The sequence below is a fragment of the Hyposmocoma kahamanoa genome, unplaced genomic scaffold, assembly GCF_003589595.1.
Source record: "Hyposmocoma kahamanoa isolate Upper Pololo Valley unplaced genomic scaffold, ASM358959v1 232, whole genome shotgun sequence".
Lineage (NCBI taxonomy): Eukaryota > Metazoa > Arthropoda > Insecta > Lepidoptera > Cosmopterigidae > Hyposmocoma > Hyposmocoma kahamanoa.
Genome location: NW_020653750.1, coordinates 1,446,551 through 1,465,653, shown reverse-complemented (window position 1 = coordinate 1,465,653; position 19,103 = coordinate 1,446,551). Strand labels below are relative to the sequence as shown.

General features: G+C 33.3%; 1 protein-coding gene across 1 annotated transcript in view; it reads right to left on the bottom strand.

Annotated features, from left to right (window-relative positions):
• Positions 1-19,103, bottom strand: part of LOC113228591 — a 67,102-nt gene that overhangs the window by 20,535 nt on the left and 27,464 nt on the right. Inside the window, exons 2-4 of the mRNA XM_026461947.1 lie at positions 10,278-10,430; positions 9,672-9,829; positions 453-619 (exon numbers count right to left, since the gene is read on the bottom strand). Coding sequence (XP_026317732.1) covers positions 453-619; positions 9,672-9,829; positions 10,278-10,430 — 478 coding nt within the window. The remainder of the gene's footprint in view (positions 1-452; positions 620-9,671; positions 9,830-10,277; positions 10,431-19,103) is intronic.

The following is a 19,103-nucleotide window of genomic DNA, read 5'->3' as shown; positions in this document are numbered from 1 at the left end:
TATTACCAGTACTTTAGGCTGTTGTTATGTTGTTTTATTTCGAATGGGTTTTTTAACGTTTTCAATTTTGAACTTATTGCTTTGAAATGAATAGAATCTCATTGAGATGATAATTGATAAATTATAGAGATATTCGGCGGCATTACGAGTATCATGTGCTTGTGTGTAATCTGTAGTGTTCTATTCGCTAACCTGCCAGCTAAGCGTGCGATTGAGTATATGAATGAATGAATTGAGTGTGCGAGGGAATTGCACGATTTAATTCCGCCTTCCGCTTTCCATGATCGTTGGACTAGACGTAGGTTGGAGTTTCACCCCTATGTTGTGGATATTCCAAGGATTCGCAAGAAGCGTTTCGCTTTTGGAGTGGAATACCTTGCCTGCAGACTTATTCCCTAATCGTTAATTGCGACTTTTTTTTATTATACAATGTACACTCATGACCCACCCACCTTGTTACCATTAGCAGTAGCAATGAGATCGTCCATAAGCAGCTGTCCCCAAGCCGCCAACAAACTTGTGACGTAGTCGTGATCAGCAGGTTCCGTCAGCTGAGCCGCAGCGTGGACTGCCAGTTGGGGCTCTGGCAAACGCGGCGACGATAGTGGTTGGGATATACCTACAAATAATCATTATACATGTTCTTGTTAATTAAAAGGTGTTATTAATGGGTATGTTCAATATAACTAAATTACTTTCTCTGAGAGCATTGTTCGCGATTATAAGGCCTAAATTATCTCAAAAATCCATTAAAAGTAATAAAAAGTTAGTAAAATTGTTGAGTTCCGTGTTTAACACTGGAAGGATGTCGACTAAAATATTGGGACTTATATAGACAACGAGGTCCAGGATGCCAGGTTTGATCTAAATACGTTCCAAGAAATGTTCCTTTTTTAACCCGATATCCCTATCGTTTGGCCCGACATATACACACTACTACATGTTTTCAAAGGAATTGCTATAACATGTGCGTTAAATTATATAATGTATTACCTGACAACATAAAAATGTTACCTATGTCTAGATTTACGAAAATACTATTTTAATTGCTTGTCACAAATTGTTTTTATAATGTAAATGAGTTTTTGACATTTCAATGTTAAAGCCTGCAACCCTTTACATCTTTATTGCTTTAACATGCGTTCCTCTTTTTTATTAAACCGCAATTTTTCTTTAATTATATTATTTAATGAACAAAATTTAATTTTATAATGTAATACGACATGATTATAATTATATAAGTAATATGACTAAGTGTAATGAATGCGAAGAATGTATAATATTTGCTATTAACATTTGTATGCCAGTTACCGGCGCAACACGCTGAACCATAAGTGTAATCTTAAACATGTAAACTGTGTTTACCGTGTATGCTTAGAAATAAATATATCTCTATATCCCTATCTCTACGATAGGCCGAGGATTGCAAGGAATGCAACGAATTAGGCGAAATCTACACAGCATTGAATAAGCATATAATCATAAAAACGCATATACTCATAGCGCCGCACTGGGGAAAACCCTGTGTCTCGGATGCCATGGATACACACATAGACAACCACAAATTACAGCCAAACTCGTGAGAAAAATAAATGAAGGTCATACAAATATTTCTCCCTATCCGAGAATGGAACCCGGAACCTCTGCGTGGCAGACCAGAGTGGTAACCGTTCGGCCAACGAGGCAGTTAGATTCAAAAAGTTGTTATAAGAAGCGCTAGTCAATTACACATTTATCTGGAAGGAATCGAATATAATCAGCACTGGGTCATAAACTTATACACTTATTACTGTTATTAGTGACGAACCATAATGCTATAAAATTCACTTTGCAAGTGCCTCAGAAGTGAATCAGATTTTAAATTATTAACGTAATTTTGAATTACTATGCGCTACACATTATTGGACAAAGAAATAACACGTGGTATCAAGCACGTATTATAAAAGTGGAATAACTCTAGAAAAGATCTTTTCTAGAGTTAATGATTGTGTAATGAGATTTTAAGGCTTTCGTGGCAATTAAAAAAAATGATTTTCTTCCCATGGTAGGAAATATCAGGAAAACAAAAAAATCATAGTCATAATCGTATTGTTAATTAAATAAATTTACGCTAATTATTAAAATAAATAAATAAAAAATAGTACGTGTGTGTTTTCAACCACTATTCTCCCAATAATGAGTGTAGGTTTTTTTTAAATGCACGCCATTCCTTCCGGTGTCGTGCCTTCATCGTCCAAGTTTTCTCTGATAGTGTCGTCAGGCAAGAGCTTCGGTATTTTTAGGATACCAAGTGATGGGACAAACAAGTGGTGGTAAGCGACAGGCCTGTCCAAAACATTTGCAGTACCTCTCAGAGCTTTAAAGGGCAAAAATCTGAGGGTCACTGCCACTGCGCCCGTCACCCTCAGACATAAATTGACAAGTCCCACGTGTATGTAATTTCACCGGCATCCTTACCCTTAAAAAACGGATAGCACTAATGTCACATTAATCATAATCTATCATAAAAACAGCTTCCTGATGACGATTGCCGTAAGAAGTGAGTGCTCAATAATGCAACATTAATTGATAATACTTTGTCCTATATAAAATATGTATATAGTTTCTTTGTTATAAGTGAAATATTAACAATCTGTTACAGATCTAGTCTGAATAAATGAATTTTGTTATTATTATTATACACCTATGTAAACCTATTATGCATAAACACAATACGTATTCTAATCCAAACGAAGTAATAAATTATATAGTACGTTCTATTAACGCCTATAAACTCCAACTTGCTATAAAATGAAATTACAAAGACCTTCCTTACCGTTAATTTCGCCATGCGCTATTTATTAATAAAGATAAGATCAATATTTCGCCAAGACATAGGTACCTAGTTAAATTATGCGCGATGTCAGAGATAAGATGTTGTTATCTCAATCGAATATTTACTACATACAAGTTACTACGATTGTCTCGTTACGAAGTTAAAGGTAGATCAGTATCTACCTTTAACTCTCTGGCAGTCCAGAGGGAACGCTGCCAGCATCTTGGGCACCAATTTTATTCATATAATTTAAAATCCTAGTTTTACTTGCAAGTATTTAAGCTTTTATTGTGCATTACCTGTAATATTGTCAAGGTAGATATGATTAAATAAGCTAATTAACCTTTGCAAAGGAAATGATTGTTTCCCATATCCTAAAATCAATAAGTAACATCTAGTGTCTGAATCGTGTTGGGCGTTCTACTTTAGAAAATTTCTTCGTCTTAAAATTGTTTGTGTTACTTTTTTTAAAGCATTATTTTTTCGGTAAATTAATAATATGGTAATTCGAATTAATTATTTTTGTAACTTTTGTTCAGAAAAACTGGTTTAATGCATACTAACCCCATTAGACTTAGCCGTGACAATGGGACCTGTATAGAGTCCGAAACGACTTAATTATTTCTATAACTATACTTCAGAATCAGGGTGGTTTAATGCGTACTGACTATATCAGACTTTACTGTTTGATTATAAATATCACCTCAGTCAAAGAGTCTGTAAGGAGCCCAAACAGTTGGTTTGATTGAAAAAAAAAAAAATGTAAGTAATTTTAGAAAAATTAATATAATAATAATTTAAAAAAATACTTAATTCCCAAAGCTAACGAAACGTTGTTCACAACTTTCGAACGGCCATTAAAATATACTTAAATATTGTTTTATTAGATGAAAAAACCCCGAAACTTCTAAATGTTTATAGATGTTCGTTTAACTTAACTCCTTGTCATTGTTATTTACGCCGGACATAGGTATGTAACGATACTTATTTCTATTGATTGCATGGTAGAGCGTTAACAATGATGCCTCTAACGGGATGGGCCGACCGTGTGATTAAGTTAACCATCGACTGCTTCATTGACGACGAAAAATATAAGCGTTTGTTAATCATTAACCGACGCATTTATCTCGTAAGTGCTATTAGAGTTGTTATTAGGTCACGAAGGCTGAATAATCGGTAATTTATTACTCACGTTGGTAATTTATTTATAATCTTCTTATACCAAAAATGATATTGTTGGTGTGCATGCTATTTTGATGCGCCGATTTATTTATAGATCCTATTACGAAGAATATTTTTTATAGATCGTACACGTTTAAATGTACTATCTGTTGATAGTGTTGGGCTTTAGACTTTGGAATTCCATCTGTCTTATCGTAGGTGGCACAAAGTTTAAAATGTAAATGTAAGCTATAAAATATTTTGACTTATTATCAATATTTTTAACATATTTTTAACCAGCATTAAATTTATTTTACTTACTAATTTATCAATTTAAAAAAAATTAAAAACATAGGAAATGAAACTATTTTTCCGGATTTAAATCGCGTATATTTGTTTTCTCAAAGAAACCAATGTTTCGGGCCCTTTACAGGTCCCATGGTCACGGTTGACAGTCAACCATGGGACCTGCAAAGGGCCCGAAACGTTGGTTCACAAGGAGCTCTACTGCAACTTATGCTGATATGATTGCTAGGTTAACGAACTTCACTTCCTGGGAGCGCGGTGATCTTAGCATGTATCATGTAGTATTTTACCCTTAATTAAATATAATTAAAAGTTCTAAAATACAATTTTTGTACTAACATTAGAATAAGATAAATTTATAAGTAAGGGTGTAATATAATCTCAGTACAAAGTACTAAAAAAACCGACCTCAAAAGTTCGAGCAAATTACGTCTATTTGCCAAGTTTTCTTGAAATCGGCTACCGGAAAATGCGCGAAACCGGATTCGTCCCCTAGTTTGCCACCCTTAAGGACTATCCACACACATCAGGGCCGTGCCCGGGACGCGGAAGGGGCGTGCTAGTTTGTATGAACTGCGGGCCAGTCCCGGCACAGGCCCGGTAATGTGTGGATAGACCTTAAGAGGTGGAATATTTTTTTCAAATTTAAATGGGACCACTAACGATAATAAGGTGTCCTCTTCCCAACAAAAATAGAATCATCAAAATCTGTCAGAGTTATCGCGTAACATACATACAAAAAAATAGACAGTCAAATTAAGAACTTTCTCCTTTTTTGAAGTCAGTTAAAAATGAACTGTAAATTGTCTGCAATAAATGATTTTCTTTATCATACTCTTAAAGTTCGTATTTATGCTGGGTGTAGGCTGCATAAAATAGGATTTTATGCTCTAGTGCATAAAATAAAATCGTCGCTTAAGACCGAGGCAATGACGCCTGCGCCAACAGACACACACACTAGAGCTTTATAAAATAAAGTTTTACTTTTGTTTTTTTAATCCTTGTTATATTACAAAATTAAAAAGTAGGCAATAGGTAGTAATTCTAATAAGTTATAGGAAATAGAAATGCAAAAAAATAAAACCTTGTAAAATATGACGGTGCATTATGTAGTCCGACCTGAGTCACGTGTAGAAAAAAATCGTTTATTTGTAATATTGCTGTTTAATTTCCTCGCAATCGAAGTGAAAAGCAGAGTGTATAACGCGTTCATAAAACCCATTTTACCCTCGACTTAAGTATCCAATCCGAGGCACACTCGAGTAAAACGACGCGTTTTGTGCACTTGTCTAACCTTAAACTTGTGTAATTTATTTTTATTCTGCCCTCCTAGTCACAACTAACGCATTTGCATTTGGTTACTTTCAACATATTGGCATCTAGTTCTTTTATTCTTCGAAATATATCACTAACGCTGATTTTGTTTAACATTAAAAATGAAATTAAATAAGGTATAAAAAACCGCTTATATGTAAACATCGTTTCGTTGATTCCAAATATTATGTTAATAACTAAATATCGATAAGAATGTCGATTACGTTAGTACGGTAAATAGATACGGTAAATTTAGGTTATTTATAATACTGCCCATTATAGTCTCACTAATATTTAGAAAATTGTGTTATTGCAATACGGCGATTAACTACATAACAGCATAACTGGAAGAGTAAATTTTGTATATAAGTAATAGAACAATGTTCTTACAAGTCGAAATGTTTCCACTCATTTGAAATCATTTTTCATTTCAAACCGTCCATCCCCAGTCACTTTTCAAGAAGTCAAGATTGCCCATTGTCCGTTCAAGCTTCCGCGTCTTGAGCGAGACAAATCACCCACAATTTTAATGAATAGTTATCATGGTTGATCGCCTACAGTATTTTTTATTTTCACAAAGTAAGTGGCGCTCATTATACGAATAGCCGTTGCGACATTGTTTCAAACTTGTTGCTTATCTCGCTTTGTCACTGAGACGAAAGTTATTTAGCTGTTGCTTGTTTTGTAAATCGGTTAGGTTTGGCTTGATTTATTGGTGTATTTAATTTCTGATTGCCTGTGTATATCTAAACTTTGAAACAATAATTTAAAATCTATCTATTTATTTTGAAAAGACTATTCTATTATTATAGTCCTATTAATAATATTTTATAGTTCTATATTCTAATAACTTCATAATAACGTAATCTCAGTACAGGGTACTAAAAAAACCGACCTCAAAGTTGTTTCTATTTTACTACCCTTAGAGACGGATAATTTTCTTCAATTTTTTTTAAATAATACTAACTGACGAGGCGAACAAGTCTCGTTGCAGTGCCACTCAGAGCTTTAAATTATCAACGATCAAAATGATCTTAGGGGTCGCAAACATTTGAGCGATACTGCCACTGCGCCTGTCACCCTGAGACATAAGTTGACAAGTCCATGTGCCTGTAATTTTGCCAGCACTCTTTCTTACCCTTCCAAATCGGAACGCAGTAATGTTCACATTATTGCTTGGTGGCAAAAATCGGTAAGGTGGCAGTACTTCCCTGGATGAACTCTTTCACAAATGCCGGAGTTATCGCGTAACATCCATACAAGAACAAACAATTGAATCGAGAACCAACTCTTTTTTTAGTCGGTTAAAAATCTTAATATTTAGTTCCCATAAAGGAAGAAAGGTAATCTGTAATAAATGTAAAGTAACTATTAAGCTAATTTTCATGTTTTTATAGTTTTTGTCGTTGCCACAAGTTGACCGAACTATCAGAAAAATTGTTTTATTTATAACGTCGTCAGACGTAAGATCAATTAATATTTGGGTATACTCTTTTGCTAACAATGTCTCTTTGCAAAAGACGCATAACACTAATTAGTATTCGCACAATTGATGTAAAAAGACCAAACTTGCAAACTGACAACTTTTCAGGATAGATTAAAGATTCTACGAACAACATTTGTCGATAACTTTTTATGGTAAAACAGAAGAGTTGTAAAATTTTATTTTCATTATATAATTTGTTTAATTTAATTGATTTTTTTATTGAATGTTTGTTGTATATAGAATGTTTCACCATCATGATATTTTTTTTTGTGAAATTACTCCACTAGTTTGTTATAATTATTAATACAAAGATTGAAGTTAGAAAAAATTTATACCACCGTCTCCTAGCAAACCGTGCCAGACCATGCCAGACCGTGCCAACTAAGCCACGGAACGAACCAGTTGGCCTTACGAATTTTTCTATGTGGTTGTTGTCGGATTTTTGTATTTGGTTTTCAACGACTTTTTTAGCCGTAGCGCCATCTATGAAAAATCTATGAAAGTTTCATATAGTTCGTATTATTTTTACAGCCTTCATGTGTTAAAAGCACGTTTGGCGTACGATCGTATGTGGCTTTTACGAGTACGAGTTATTTTCATAAAGTTTCAAATTCCATTGCGAAATTACTTATGTTACAAAATATTCGGAATGTCGCCGTTTTTGGTCAAAATAATATATTGCAAGAAATAAGAAGTCGACATTTATATTAAAACAGCTCATTTTTAAGGTTGACCTTACAATTTGATATATCATGTCAGATTTGTACATGATCCGGTTTTAAGAGCATATACATATATTAATACCATTACAACTTTGACTTTTCATTAATTACCGACAAGCTTTGATACAGGTATTATTATTTGGTATTTTATCTTATCGAGTTCAATAATATATACATATTTCACAGATGTAATTCATAAAGTTTCAAAATATTTATAGCTACGTAAGATAATCATGTTATATTTTTTTGCGACATTAAATGGTAAACTATTATCTTACAATTCAGATTGATCGGTTGTTATACCAATAGGCACTTCGAGGAATTCATGCATGACTACATCGATACGTTATCATTGATATTTTCCTTTAAGATTTTGGTAAACAACTGTGGAGAAAAACCAATGAGTAACTTGCTAAACGGATCCGTCATGAGTAAGTAAACATAGCATAACAAATCATTGCCAATGTACGAAGGCTAAAAAAGCCTGGGCATTCTAATGGCTTGACCTACCGACTTTCAAGCAGAGGCCGTAGGTTCGAATCCGGGCTTGCACCTCTGAGTTTCTCGGAATTTATGTGCGAAATTTAATTTGAAATTTACCATTTGCTTTTCGGCGAATGAAATCATCGTGATGAAACTTGCACTTTGAAGAAGGTTTATTACCCGAAAAACGTGTTAATACCCCGACCCGCATTAGGGTTGATGATGTAGATGATGTGCGAGGGCTTATTAGTGTAATTTAGATGTAGAATAATAACGCACACACTCATAGCCCCACACTAGGAAAACCCCTGTATCGCGGGTACCAAGGACACACAATAGACAACTACAAATTACACCCAAATACAAATATTTTTCTCGGCTTTGGAATCGAACCCGGGACTTCTGCATGGCAGACCGGCCACGGAGGCAGAATTCAGTATTCTTTCTTCTAACTTCATTTGGATATCATGTCACATTATTTATTAGAAAGAAATTAATTAGGTTCAAAACTCCGATATTATTCCATAGTGTATGAGAAGATACACAAGACCCTGAAGACCACACACAATTCTAATTAATATAATCGCGTTTCACGAGAGTCCAAGCATCAATGGGGGTGCGTGTACACAAACGTTTTTTTTTTGCTCTCAGACAGCGACACAATAAAAATTAAGTATCTATTACGCTCGTTGCAGGAAAATCCACAAATTAGAGGATAAAGGAAGTTAAGGAAAATCACAAAGGCACATTTATTGTTAATATATGCCTCGACACTGTTTATTAATAATCATAAATAATGCATCTTTGCTTCCGGCTTAGAAAACTGAATCTGCGGAATTTTCTTATATTTGGGGGCCCGTCGCTTCTTAACCCTACAACTCTAATCTTGCAATACATTTAGTCATTCTAAATAAATGAAATTGTTATTAATATATTAATTATTGTGGATTCATGCATTACAAGTAGCAAACGATATATGTATGTAGAATTATTATATATATATATAATTATTATACATACTAATATATATATATATATATATATATATATATATATATATATAATCACTTCACATATAAATATATAATATATATATGTGAAGTGTCATCAGATTCTAGAAGTGCTACAGTAGCACAGGTCACATCAACATAATCTACTCGTTTAGACAGTTTGTATATTTGATAAAATTAACCTTATTTTCATGACATTACTTTCTTTGTTTTAAGAATGATTTCCGTTTAAAAATGAAAATGCACTTCAACGGATGTCTTTCATGCTCTACGTTGTTATGATGATTGTAGACAATACCTGACGATACGCCAAAAAATCTACACAGCTATTGAATATCGTAATTTAACTCATAGGATAAAGGATAGATGCTTACCATCAGCATAATTAGGTGGCAGTAACCTAAGGAAGACATCTCCTCGTCTACCCCACGGCCTATGCCTTACATTGTTGCACTCTCCGCTTGCGCTTCGATATTTACTTGGAGGACAAGGCGTACTGCTGACATCATCCTCCTGGGATGTGCAATTGTTTCTGCAAGTCAAATTAATAAGATGTAGAGGATCAAGGTTAAATATCATGCATGATTTGGCCGTACAGTTTTAAGACGTGATCACAATTTGTATCGAACGTTTTTGAGTCAAATTTTGGTTTACCAATTATGTTTATTCGCTTTTGAAAGTCGGTTACAATGGGAATATGTACAGTTTTCAATAAAGTGCAGAGGCGCATCTTCTAAAGTAAGCTTGTAGTTGATTGCATGGAGTAATGCAGACAGCTAAGGCGTCTTCTTGCATTGCACTCGATAACATTATAGTACAGATAACAATAGATAGTTTTACGAATGAACCGTCCCCACTATCTGCTAGATCTGCAATGTTATGTATGTTATGTTATGTACCTACTACTTCCGCAACAAGTCTTTTGGAACTTAATTAGTTGTTTCATGGCTACCGGTTTACATATGATAAAAATAGCCTACGCATCATTAGCTCTTAAGAGAAACCTCCTCTCCAAAGCTAGGGCTTCGCTAGCTGCTCTTCTCAGATCACTTGGCACTGCTTGAATGTTGATGTCTTCAGAACTGCTCCTCTGCACCGCTACTAATGCCAGGAGCAATAAACATTGTCGTAATCTGAAACAAAATAAAAATTATTAAAAATATTATATAAAATGTTATACAATAACAAGTTTATCCAGTCGTTCAGACTAGGGGATCCTGATTAGGAGGCGAGTCCAATGTATTGCCTGTACATTCACCAGCATCCTTTAAATTCGGCGCGCAGCAATGCTCACATGCCCTTTGGCGTTAGAAATAGATAAGGTGGCAATACTTCGTTGTTCATTTCGTTCGTTGTGACAGTGTGTTTAATTTTATAAAATTAAAGTATGTTTATGTCAATTGATATAACTACAAGGCATGTCAGTTAAAATTAGTTTGGTAGCTTAATACAATCTGTAGAAAGCGTAGTTATAAACATAATTGGTTTTTCACTGTAACATATAACATGGTGCCAACATTACAAAATAATTGATAATAAAAAGTATTAAAAAGAATTGATAAATAAATTTTTTTTTAAATGTTTAATTTGTCGATCAATAGGTTTCTAAAAAAAATTAAAGAAAATCATTAAGCACTTTATTGCAGCGATTGGATATCAAACACTAGATAAATTGCCTATTTCATCAAGAGCAATATACGTGCGCTTTGTAAACTACGATGTGACACCATCAAGCATTTAGCACGGTGTTATGATAGTGTTATATATTTACGTATGTAATTATTAATAAACCTTACAGGTGTATTAGTCACAATAGCATTTTAGTCACAAAGTAATTATTTGCTCGGTATTGGATTGATGGCGGCTTTGGTATTGGATTTAAACGGATTTTTTGCCAGAGCGGCACCTGTGAGAACTTGTGGAAGTTTCTTCACGCATATATGTATATCGTGGTACCTTTACAGCTACCACGATATACATATATAATGGATAATATTAATATAACAATATTTAGTAGCTGTAGCGCTTCTTGTGAAAGAGTTCGTCCAGAGAAATGCTGCCACCTTATCTATTTGCGCCGGTAAGCAGAATGTGAGAATAACTGCGTTCCGGTTTTGAAGGGTAAGGGTGCTGGTGAAATTATAAGCACATGGGATTTGTCAACTTAGAGTCTCAGGGTGAAGGGAGCAGTCTCTCGTCACTTCTATTATAAAAAAAATGTATATTGAACTGCAATAACATAAAAATATCCAATTTTAATCATGAATAAGATGCTATACCACTTCAGACAATGCGACCACCGAAGTATAAATGTTAAAACTTTGACAATAAATGTAAAGTATAATATCTATTGAAGAATTAAACTGACAGGTTTTTTCAATATAATAATTAAATTTCAATGCAAGATCGTTTATTTGAAAAGCAACATATTAAGATGTAAAATTAATAATATTACATTGACCGGAAATGGAAAATTGCAAAGTAGGATTAAATAGCTGCATTGGAAGCCGTGGTAGCCTAATGGTTTGACCAACCGCCTCTCAAGCAGAGGCTGTGGGTTCGAATTCGTTCACACCTCTGAGTTTCTCGGAATTTATGAGCAAAATTTAATTCGAAATTTACCATGAGCTTTTCGGTGAAAGAATATTGTAGAGATGAAACTTGCACGTCGACGAAGATTCACAACCCTCGGAAAAAGCGTGTATTGTCCCCATCTCGCATTAAGCCAGCATTGCAAACTATGTCCTATACCCTCGCCTCAGAAGAGATCCGTGCCCAGCAGTTGGACCTATACGGGTTGATGATGTGATGATGATGATTAAATTATGATGAAAAGTGCAAAAGTACATACGTATGTACCAATGTAAGATATCCGTAACCTTATTTTCACGAAGAATGTCTTTTTATTCATTCCGATCGTTTCATCTTTACAATAAAAGCGTACATCTACTCCTCACAAGCAACAGATTCTTGAACACAGTTATGTTTAAAAAATAAAAAATAAGCCTTCAAAAGCTGCGATAATTTCCGACAGCTGAATAAGGAAAATGACCGGCTATTGACTATCGAGATACAGACAATACAAAAAAAAATTAAATGTCACAGGCAAAAGTTTATTGTCCAGCCAGCTAAGGGCAATATACTATTAATTCTGTTGTATGCGTCACAGTGTTTTTATAAATCAATATTAGTTAAGTACTCGTATCAGTTTTACTAACAGGTTTAGCTTGGAAGAAAAGGGAACTCAATTTGCTAACTAATGTACTGTTGAATAGCAATATTAATCTCTAACACGATGAACCAAATGTTATTATTGCGTATTATAGTAAAGTTTGAAATGTATATGTGAGTTCATTTAATTTTTAATTAATTTTATATATTTTTTTAAATTAAGACAGGGACTGAAACTTCAACTATTTAACGAACTTTTTACAATGTAATTCGTGTATCATTACGTTTTATTTACACAAAATTTCGTTTCACCGAAAAGCTTAGGGACTTCAGTTTCAAAAGGCAATTTTCTGATCACTTTCATTATGATATAATTTAAAATTCTAGGATTATTAGATCCCAACCCTAACTTCTATATTCAAGACAAGATTGATCGTTCACGAGCACACAACTGGTTTAGCCAGGAAGTGACAGTGAACAAGTTGCAGCAACATCGAAAAAAAAGTAAAAATACCGGACTACGATGCCATGATCCATGAATCAACGAGTTATTGGTTATATACACATAGTTATGAGATATACGAATAAGTTTTTTTATTACAAATAAGCATGCAAAATTTGATAGTTCCTACTATATGAGCAAGTTTATTAAAAATCTGGTTTTCACTACTTCCCTACAGCACACGCAACTTCAAATTTGTTTATTGGTCATAATAATATAACTTGGTCATATTCTCACGAGTGATCTGAACGATGATCAGGATATCGAAAGGGAGCGTAGGGCGTTAGCGGTTCGGAGTTATATGCTCGCCCGCAGGTTTGCTCGATGCTCATATGAAGTTAAAATAACGCTATTTAAAGCCTATAGCCAATCTTTCTACTCGAGTAGCCTTTGGGTGAGGTATACGAAACGTGTCTATAGCGCCCTGCGCGTTCAATGTAACAACGCATTTAGAGTGCTGATGTGATTGCCAAATTGGTGCAGTGCCTCGGCCATGTTTGCGGAAGCTCACACGGACAGCTTCCAGGCCGTAATACGGGAAAAGATTGTTTCGCTGTTGAGTCGCGTGAGGCAAAGTCGCAACAGCATTCTAAGTGCAATATCGGGAAGTTTTGACTGTCCAATAGTAAAATTCTGGATAGAGCAAACTAAGGGCGTAGCCCAATTTATAGTGTAGTTATAAATTAAGTCTGTACTGTATTATACTAACTTTGTTTTTAAATTCTCGTAGTAACATACTATGGATATTTTTAATGGTGCGAAATAAATAATTATTATTACGTTATTATAATTGTGAAAATGCTTTTTGTGAAACGTGTAATTTGTAATAGAATATCTGCATCTTACAATGAAATAATATCGAGTTTTAGGTTTTCGCGATTGTACATTTACATGTACATTTACAATACATTTCCTAAATGAAATAATAGTTTCATGAATTTGAATGCAAAGATTTAATATGGGGGATATTTACTTATTCTTCTATATTTGATTTTTATGCACGTGTGTTACAGCTTATTGTTAAGTAACTTAGAATTAAAATGTCATAACATCATACCATTTTACATGGACTATCACGCGAACTCGCCAAGTATTACTAGACATTAAGTTATTCATAGTTTTGGCGAAAACTTGTTTTCGGTTGTATAATTTTTACATTATGACATAACCCTATTATGCCTATAAAGTTGATTGTAAAAGTATCATAATTAATTGTGTGAGCTTTTAAAGTGTTCGAAATGTGATCTTATAGAGTTTCATAAATTAGGATTGAAGTTCTAATCAACTGTGTTTAATTTGTTATTACTAGGCTAAAATTGAGATTTACGTATGTATTTGTTCGTGTTTAAGTCATTCTGATATATATATATGTCTTTTGTCTGCATTTTTAAGTTGAAATCTTTACTTACTGGTTGCGTAGAAAACTGTATGAATGTAGTGCGAAGCGCCTGACAAAATGTATTACAGAATTAACTGAGTAATATTGGTTGTTAACGAATGTACAACTACAAGTCATAAATAGAAAATGTGTCCTGTCGCCAAAAAAAAACAATGAAATTTAGAATTTGAACACAATGACTAAAAAATTGAAGTGGTTATAAATACAAAAAGATTTGTAGCGAATGTTGCGGTTCGCTACACAGGACATAAAAAAGTATCGACCCAATAGTCGGTACATACATGATGTATTTTTCTATAGAAAAAGTATTTAGAAAGATTTTTCGACTAACAAAACAGTCAGCGGATATGATTAGACACCCTATATAATATTATATTTTAAATTACGAATTTGACTCATAATCACATAGTACAAATAGTGTAAGTTACATAATGTTGGAACATATTTCGTAATAAAGGTAATGAGTTCATATTTAAATTGACATTTATCATAACTTCTGCATTTACGTAGAATAATTATACTTGATAATGTATATACAATAAGGAGTAAATATCATCGAATTTTTTTATATATAAGTAACAGTATAGACTTCGTAGACACCTAACTTCACTGTACGATCATTTTCGCCATGTATATTTATGTACATTTGAATTTATTTAAAAAACGAAAGTCGCCTATGTTTAAACATAGCAAGAAAAATCTCAGATTTAATTTAATTTCTTGGTAAACTTAGGTAAAATTTGTTTTGTAAATAATATTGTAAATACGAAAAACCTGCTCAGCTCGGCATCTTTGCTTACTCAAAGACAAAGTATTTTTTATAAATCTCAGCCTAAAACTTGAGTTACATTAATTGAATGAATTTGAGTTCCCGGGGGTATTTACCCAAAATATTGGATAGCAACGCTAAGGGGATCTTTAATACGTCGAGTAAGTCGCTCTAGCACTTGGGCTTCTAAACTGGTACGTTTAAAAATAAACTGCACTAAAATGAAATTATAAATTAAGATCTAGTGTAATACATATATAGGAACTATTTATAAAATCAACCGTGAAGTAAGGAAGCTTATTCCGACCACATGTAACCACAAACATGCCTTTCATTTTTAACGAACGTCTCTTATGACATGTAGAGTAGAGGTTGTACTTTCTCGCATGTCATTGACATTGGACAAAAAGATCAGTCTAGTACATTGTATGCCATTATTTACATTAAATGGTTTGTTAATCTTCGTGAGACGCTATGCTCTTAATAGAACATTGGATTTCTGAGGCTGGTTTACATTTTGCAGTTTTTGTTCTATGAAATGTTCTTGTTATTTAAAAAATACTTAATTTTGTGACAGGTTAATATGCATCTACATCTATATAATTGACTGAGTCATAATTGTTAAATACTTGGTATTTGTTTTGTTATTTAAATGTAATTCAATTATAATTTATTTATTAAGATAAATTGATTTTGTATTTAACTGTTTGTAGATTTTAAAATAGATTGAATGCACGAAAACGCATGCCAAACTGTAAAGAAACTGTCTAAACCGTCAATGTTCGTTCACACCAAATAAAGATTTAAGAAAACTTAGCTGTATGGTTTTTCTGACTATTTTTTTCCTTTACAGAAAGTATGAAAAAAAAACAATCACCTTTTTACGGAATTTCACAACAGCTACCGATTTCCCGCCAAAAATGTGAGAAAATTTATTATAGAACAAAATTACAATTTAAGATCTGACAGCATAGCCCATTAAAAGGCGTAGCCTATCTTCAAGGACGGCAAATTTTACTGCTTCACCTTTGTGCTCCATAAAATATACCCGTGTTATTTTATAAATTTTATTACTTTCAATCCCACTAAAAATAAGATTCCAAGAGACCAGCCTCCTATACTCAACAATAATTAAAACTAAAACTAAAAACTATAAATCAAAAATATTGCTTGGTCATGCTTAATTTTATACTTTTGCGGACTCTGTCATTAGAGAAATGAAAGAAAGTGAAAAAAGACAATCCCAGATGGGAAACCGTCTAATTTGCACAACAATTCTTTTAGTTTCGAAAACATCATTTCGCCATTCACTCGGCATGCGTTAAAATTCTATCTTAAAATCCATAGACTTCGTCACTGCAGACACTTCTTAGAGATGATAAGAGTTAGATGAAGATAGATTTTAGAAGTTTAAGCATGAGTTAAACTTAGAGATATTATATGGTAACGCACTGGTTAATTTAAACTCGCATTATGTTTTAGAATGTTAAAGGCGATTGGGCGATTATTCCGTGAATATAAGAGATATCAAAAACCTTTAAACTGATATCGAATATACTAGTAATTTGCTGTAAATAAAATATTAAAACTATTTATTAATTGAATAAAAACAAAGTTATGTTTATTTTTAAATAAGTACAAAATTTTGTATTCAAATTGTTGGAAACCAAAGCTTCTCTACGAATATCCTATAAATGTATGGGAGCGTTTAACGTTAAAATTTTGGATATTTCTAGTTTAATTTTAAAAAGTTATTGATGTCATGTTACTAATTAGGTAATGTATCTAATTTGATATCAAGTCAAAGGTTCTATATTTAATATCTTATATTTCTATATAATAATAGTCATCTCTTATATTTACGGAATATTCGCCTGGACACAATTACTGATTACATCCTGTATAACTACCATACATTTTAAAATTTTAAAACAATAAACTCTCTTTAACGTTTTTATAGGTACCACGGTACACTATTACAAATCAACCATGTCTTATTAACCCAATTACGCCAAATCATCAAGGTAACATTCTTGTAAATTGACCAATTAATCAATCACAGTGTCTTTAAATAATCTTCCAGTTTTCAATGCCAATGCATTCGCAAATATTTCCCATATGTTTCAATACTCTTTGTTCACAAATTGCACATTGCTGTTACAAAACAAAACACGACTATACTGCATTAGATATGACTAACTTTAGTAACTGCAAACTTAATTTGGTAGAACCAACTTATATATTCAGTTAACTCCTCTCTATCGTCATTCAGTTATGTCGTTTACTGAGATTTTTGATTGTAAATGCAATGTTGTCAGTCCCCGCAACCTACAGCCTCGGTGGATATTAGGCGGGCAAAGTGCGTTCGCCAACAACACGTTATTAGGTGAACACCTAAAATGGTCACTGACAGACCAGGGCTGGACAAGGTCGGGGCACGTGGCGAAACTATACGAATGTTCAACAACTGGATGTATTAGAGCAAATAGTTGGTACTTTAGTCATTAAACATTATTTGAAGAAGTGTGAGTAATCGTTTTTTTACTTTGATCTTTTTTCGAGGATTTCTAAGAATGTGACACGCTTTCGACCTTAGTCAGGTGCTGAAATGGGGCATGGCTTATTATGACCTTTTTTATTTTCTCTTATTTTTGTATTTATATTTTTGTAGAGTCAACGGAATGTATTATACTGTACTTACAAATGATACAAAAAATATGTGATAAGTTAAATGTAGAATATAACCTTTCATTACAACTTAGAAATATATTTATTTGCAAGCATTCACGGTAAATACAGTTTGCATTATTTAATTTAGTAAAATTGGGATATTATTGGCTATATAAATTACAAATTATACGATAATCGCATTCATTTTTAATACCATATTATGTTATTTTGTACTAAAATAATCAATTTAATTATATAATAAAAACATTTAAATATAAGTAAAAGTAAGGTATAATAAAAAGAGGGACGCCTGAATATGACCCAAGAAGAATTTGTCCCAATTCAAATAGTACTTTCTTAAACCCAAGTCAATTGACAGTAAGATAAACTTTTAATAATTGTAGCAAACTGATGAACTTATAAATCTTATGTCAAATTATGCATTACATTGAAATTTGCTAACGAAGTAATCGTGCACTTACATATCATTAACAACCCACTTATACGGCCCAATGCCGGGTAGGTTTGCTCTCAAGGACGGACGGGTTGAGGACTTAACTCTTTTTTCGAGGGTTGTGAACCTTTTACGACATGCAGGTTTCAACACATAAATTTCGAATTAAATTTCGCTCACAAATACCAAAAAACTGAGAGGTCTGAGCCCGGATTCGTATCCCCAACCTTTGATCGAGAGCTAGGTCAAACCATTAGGCTACCACTAGGGCTTGATACCCTTACATAAAACTCGGATAATTCGGAAGCTTGATATCTAGAAAACGGTACTATATCTTGTAAATAAAAAAAAAACTAGAATACATTTACACATTTCAAAACCAGACTATCAAAACAGATCACTATAGCTTAAGTATTTATGTACATAGATAATGTCGAGTACTCCGTTTAAGATTTGTCTAACCTCAAGAAAAGAATTTATTTAAGGTTACGAAGAAGCTGATTTGCACAGAATAGACCACGTTCATTGATGCCAGCATTTGAAGCAGAGTGTGAATGGTAAGGCCACAGTATTGCATTCGTAGAAATATCGTTATGGTTTGTGTTGTTTCATTTCTGTTGATGTCTGTGTTGAGGTGGTTTATATGAAACTGCAGAGCTATGGACACCGCTGTAAAGTTGCCTGCTTCTAGGTATTCTACAGTATATATGTGAGACGGAGAGTATGCGATGGAATTACATGATTTAATTCATTAAATCTATATTTATAAAAGTTAATGGAATGCAGAAATACAATTCTCACAGATTGCGCTACGGCAAAAAAAACGTTAAAGCCAAAAAAC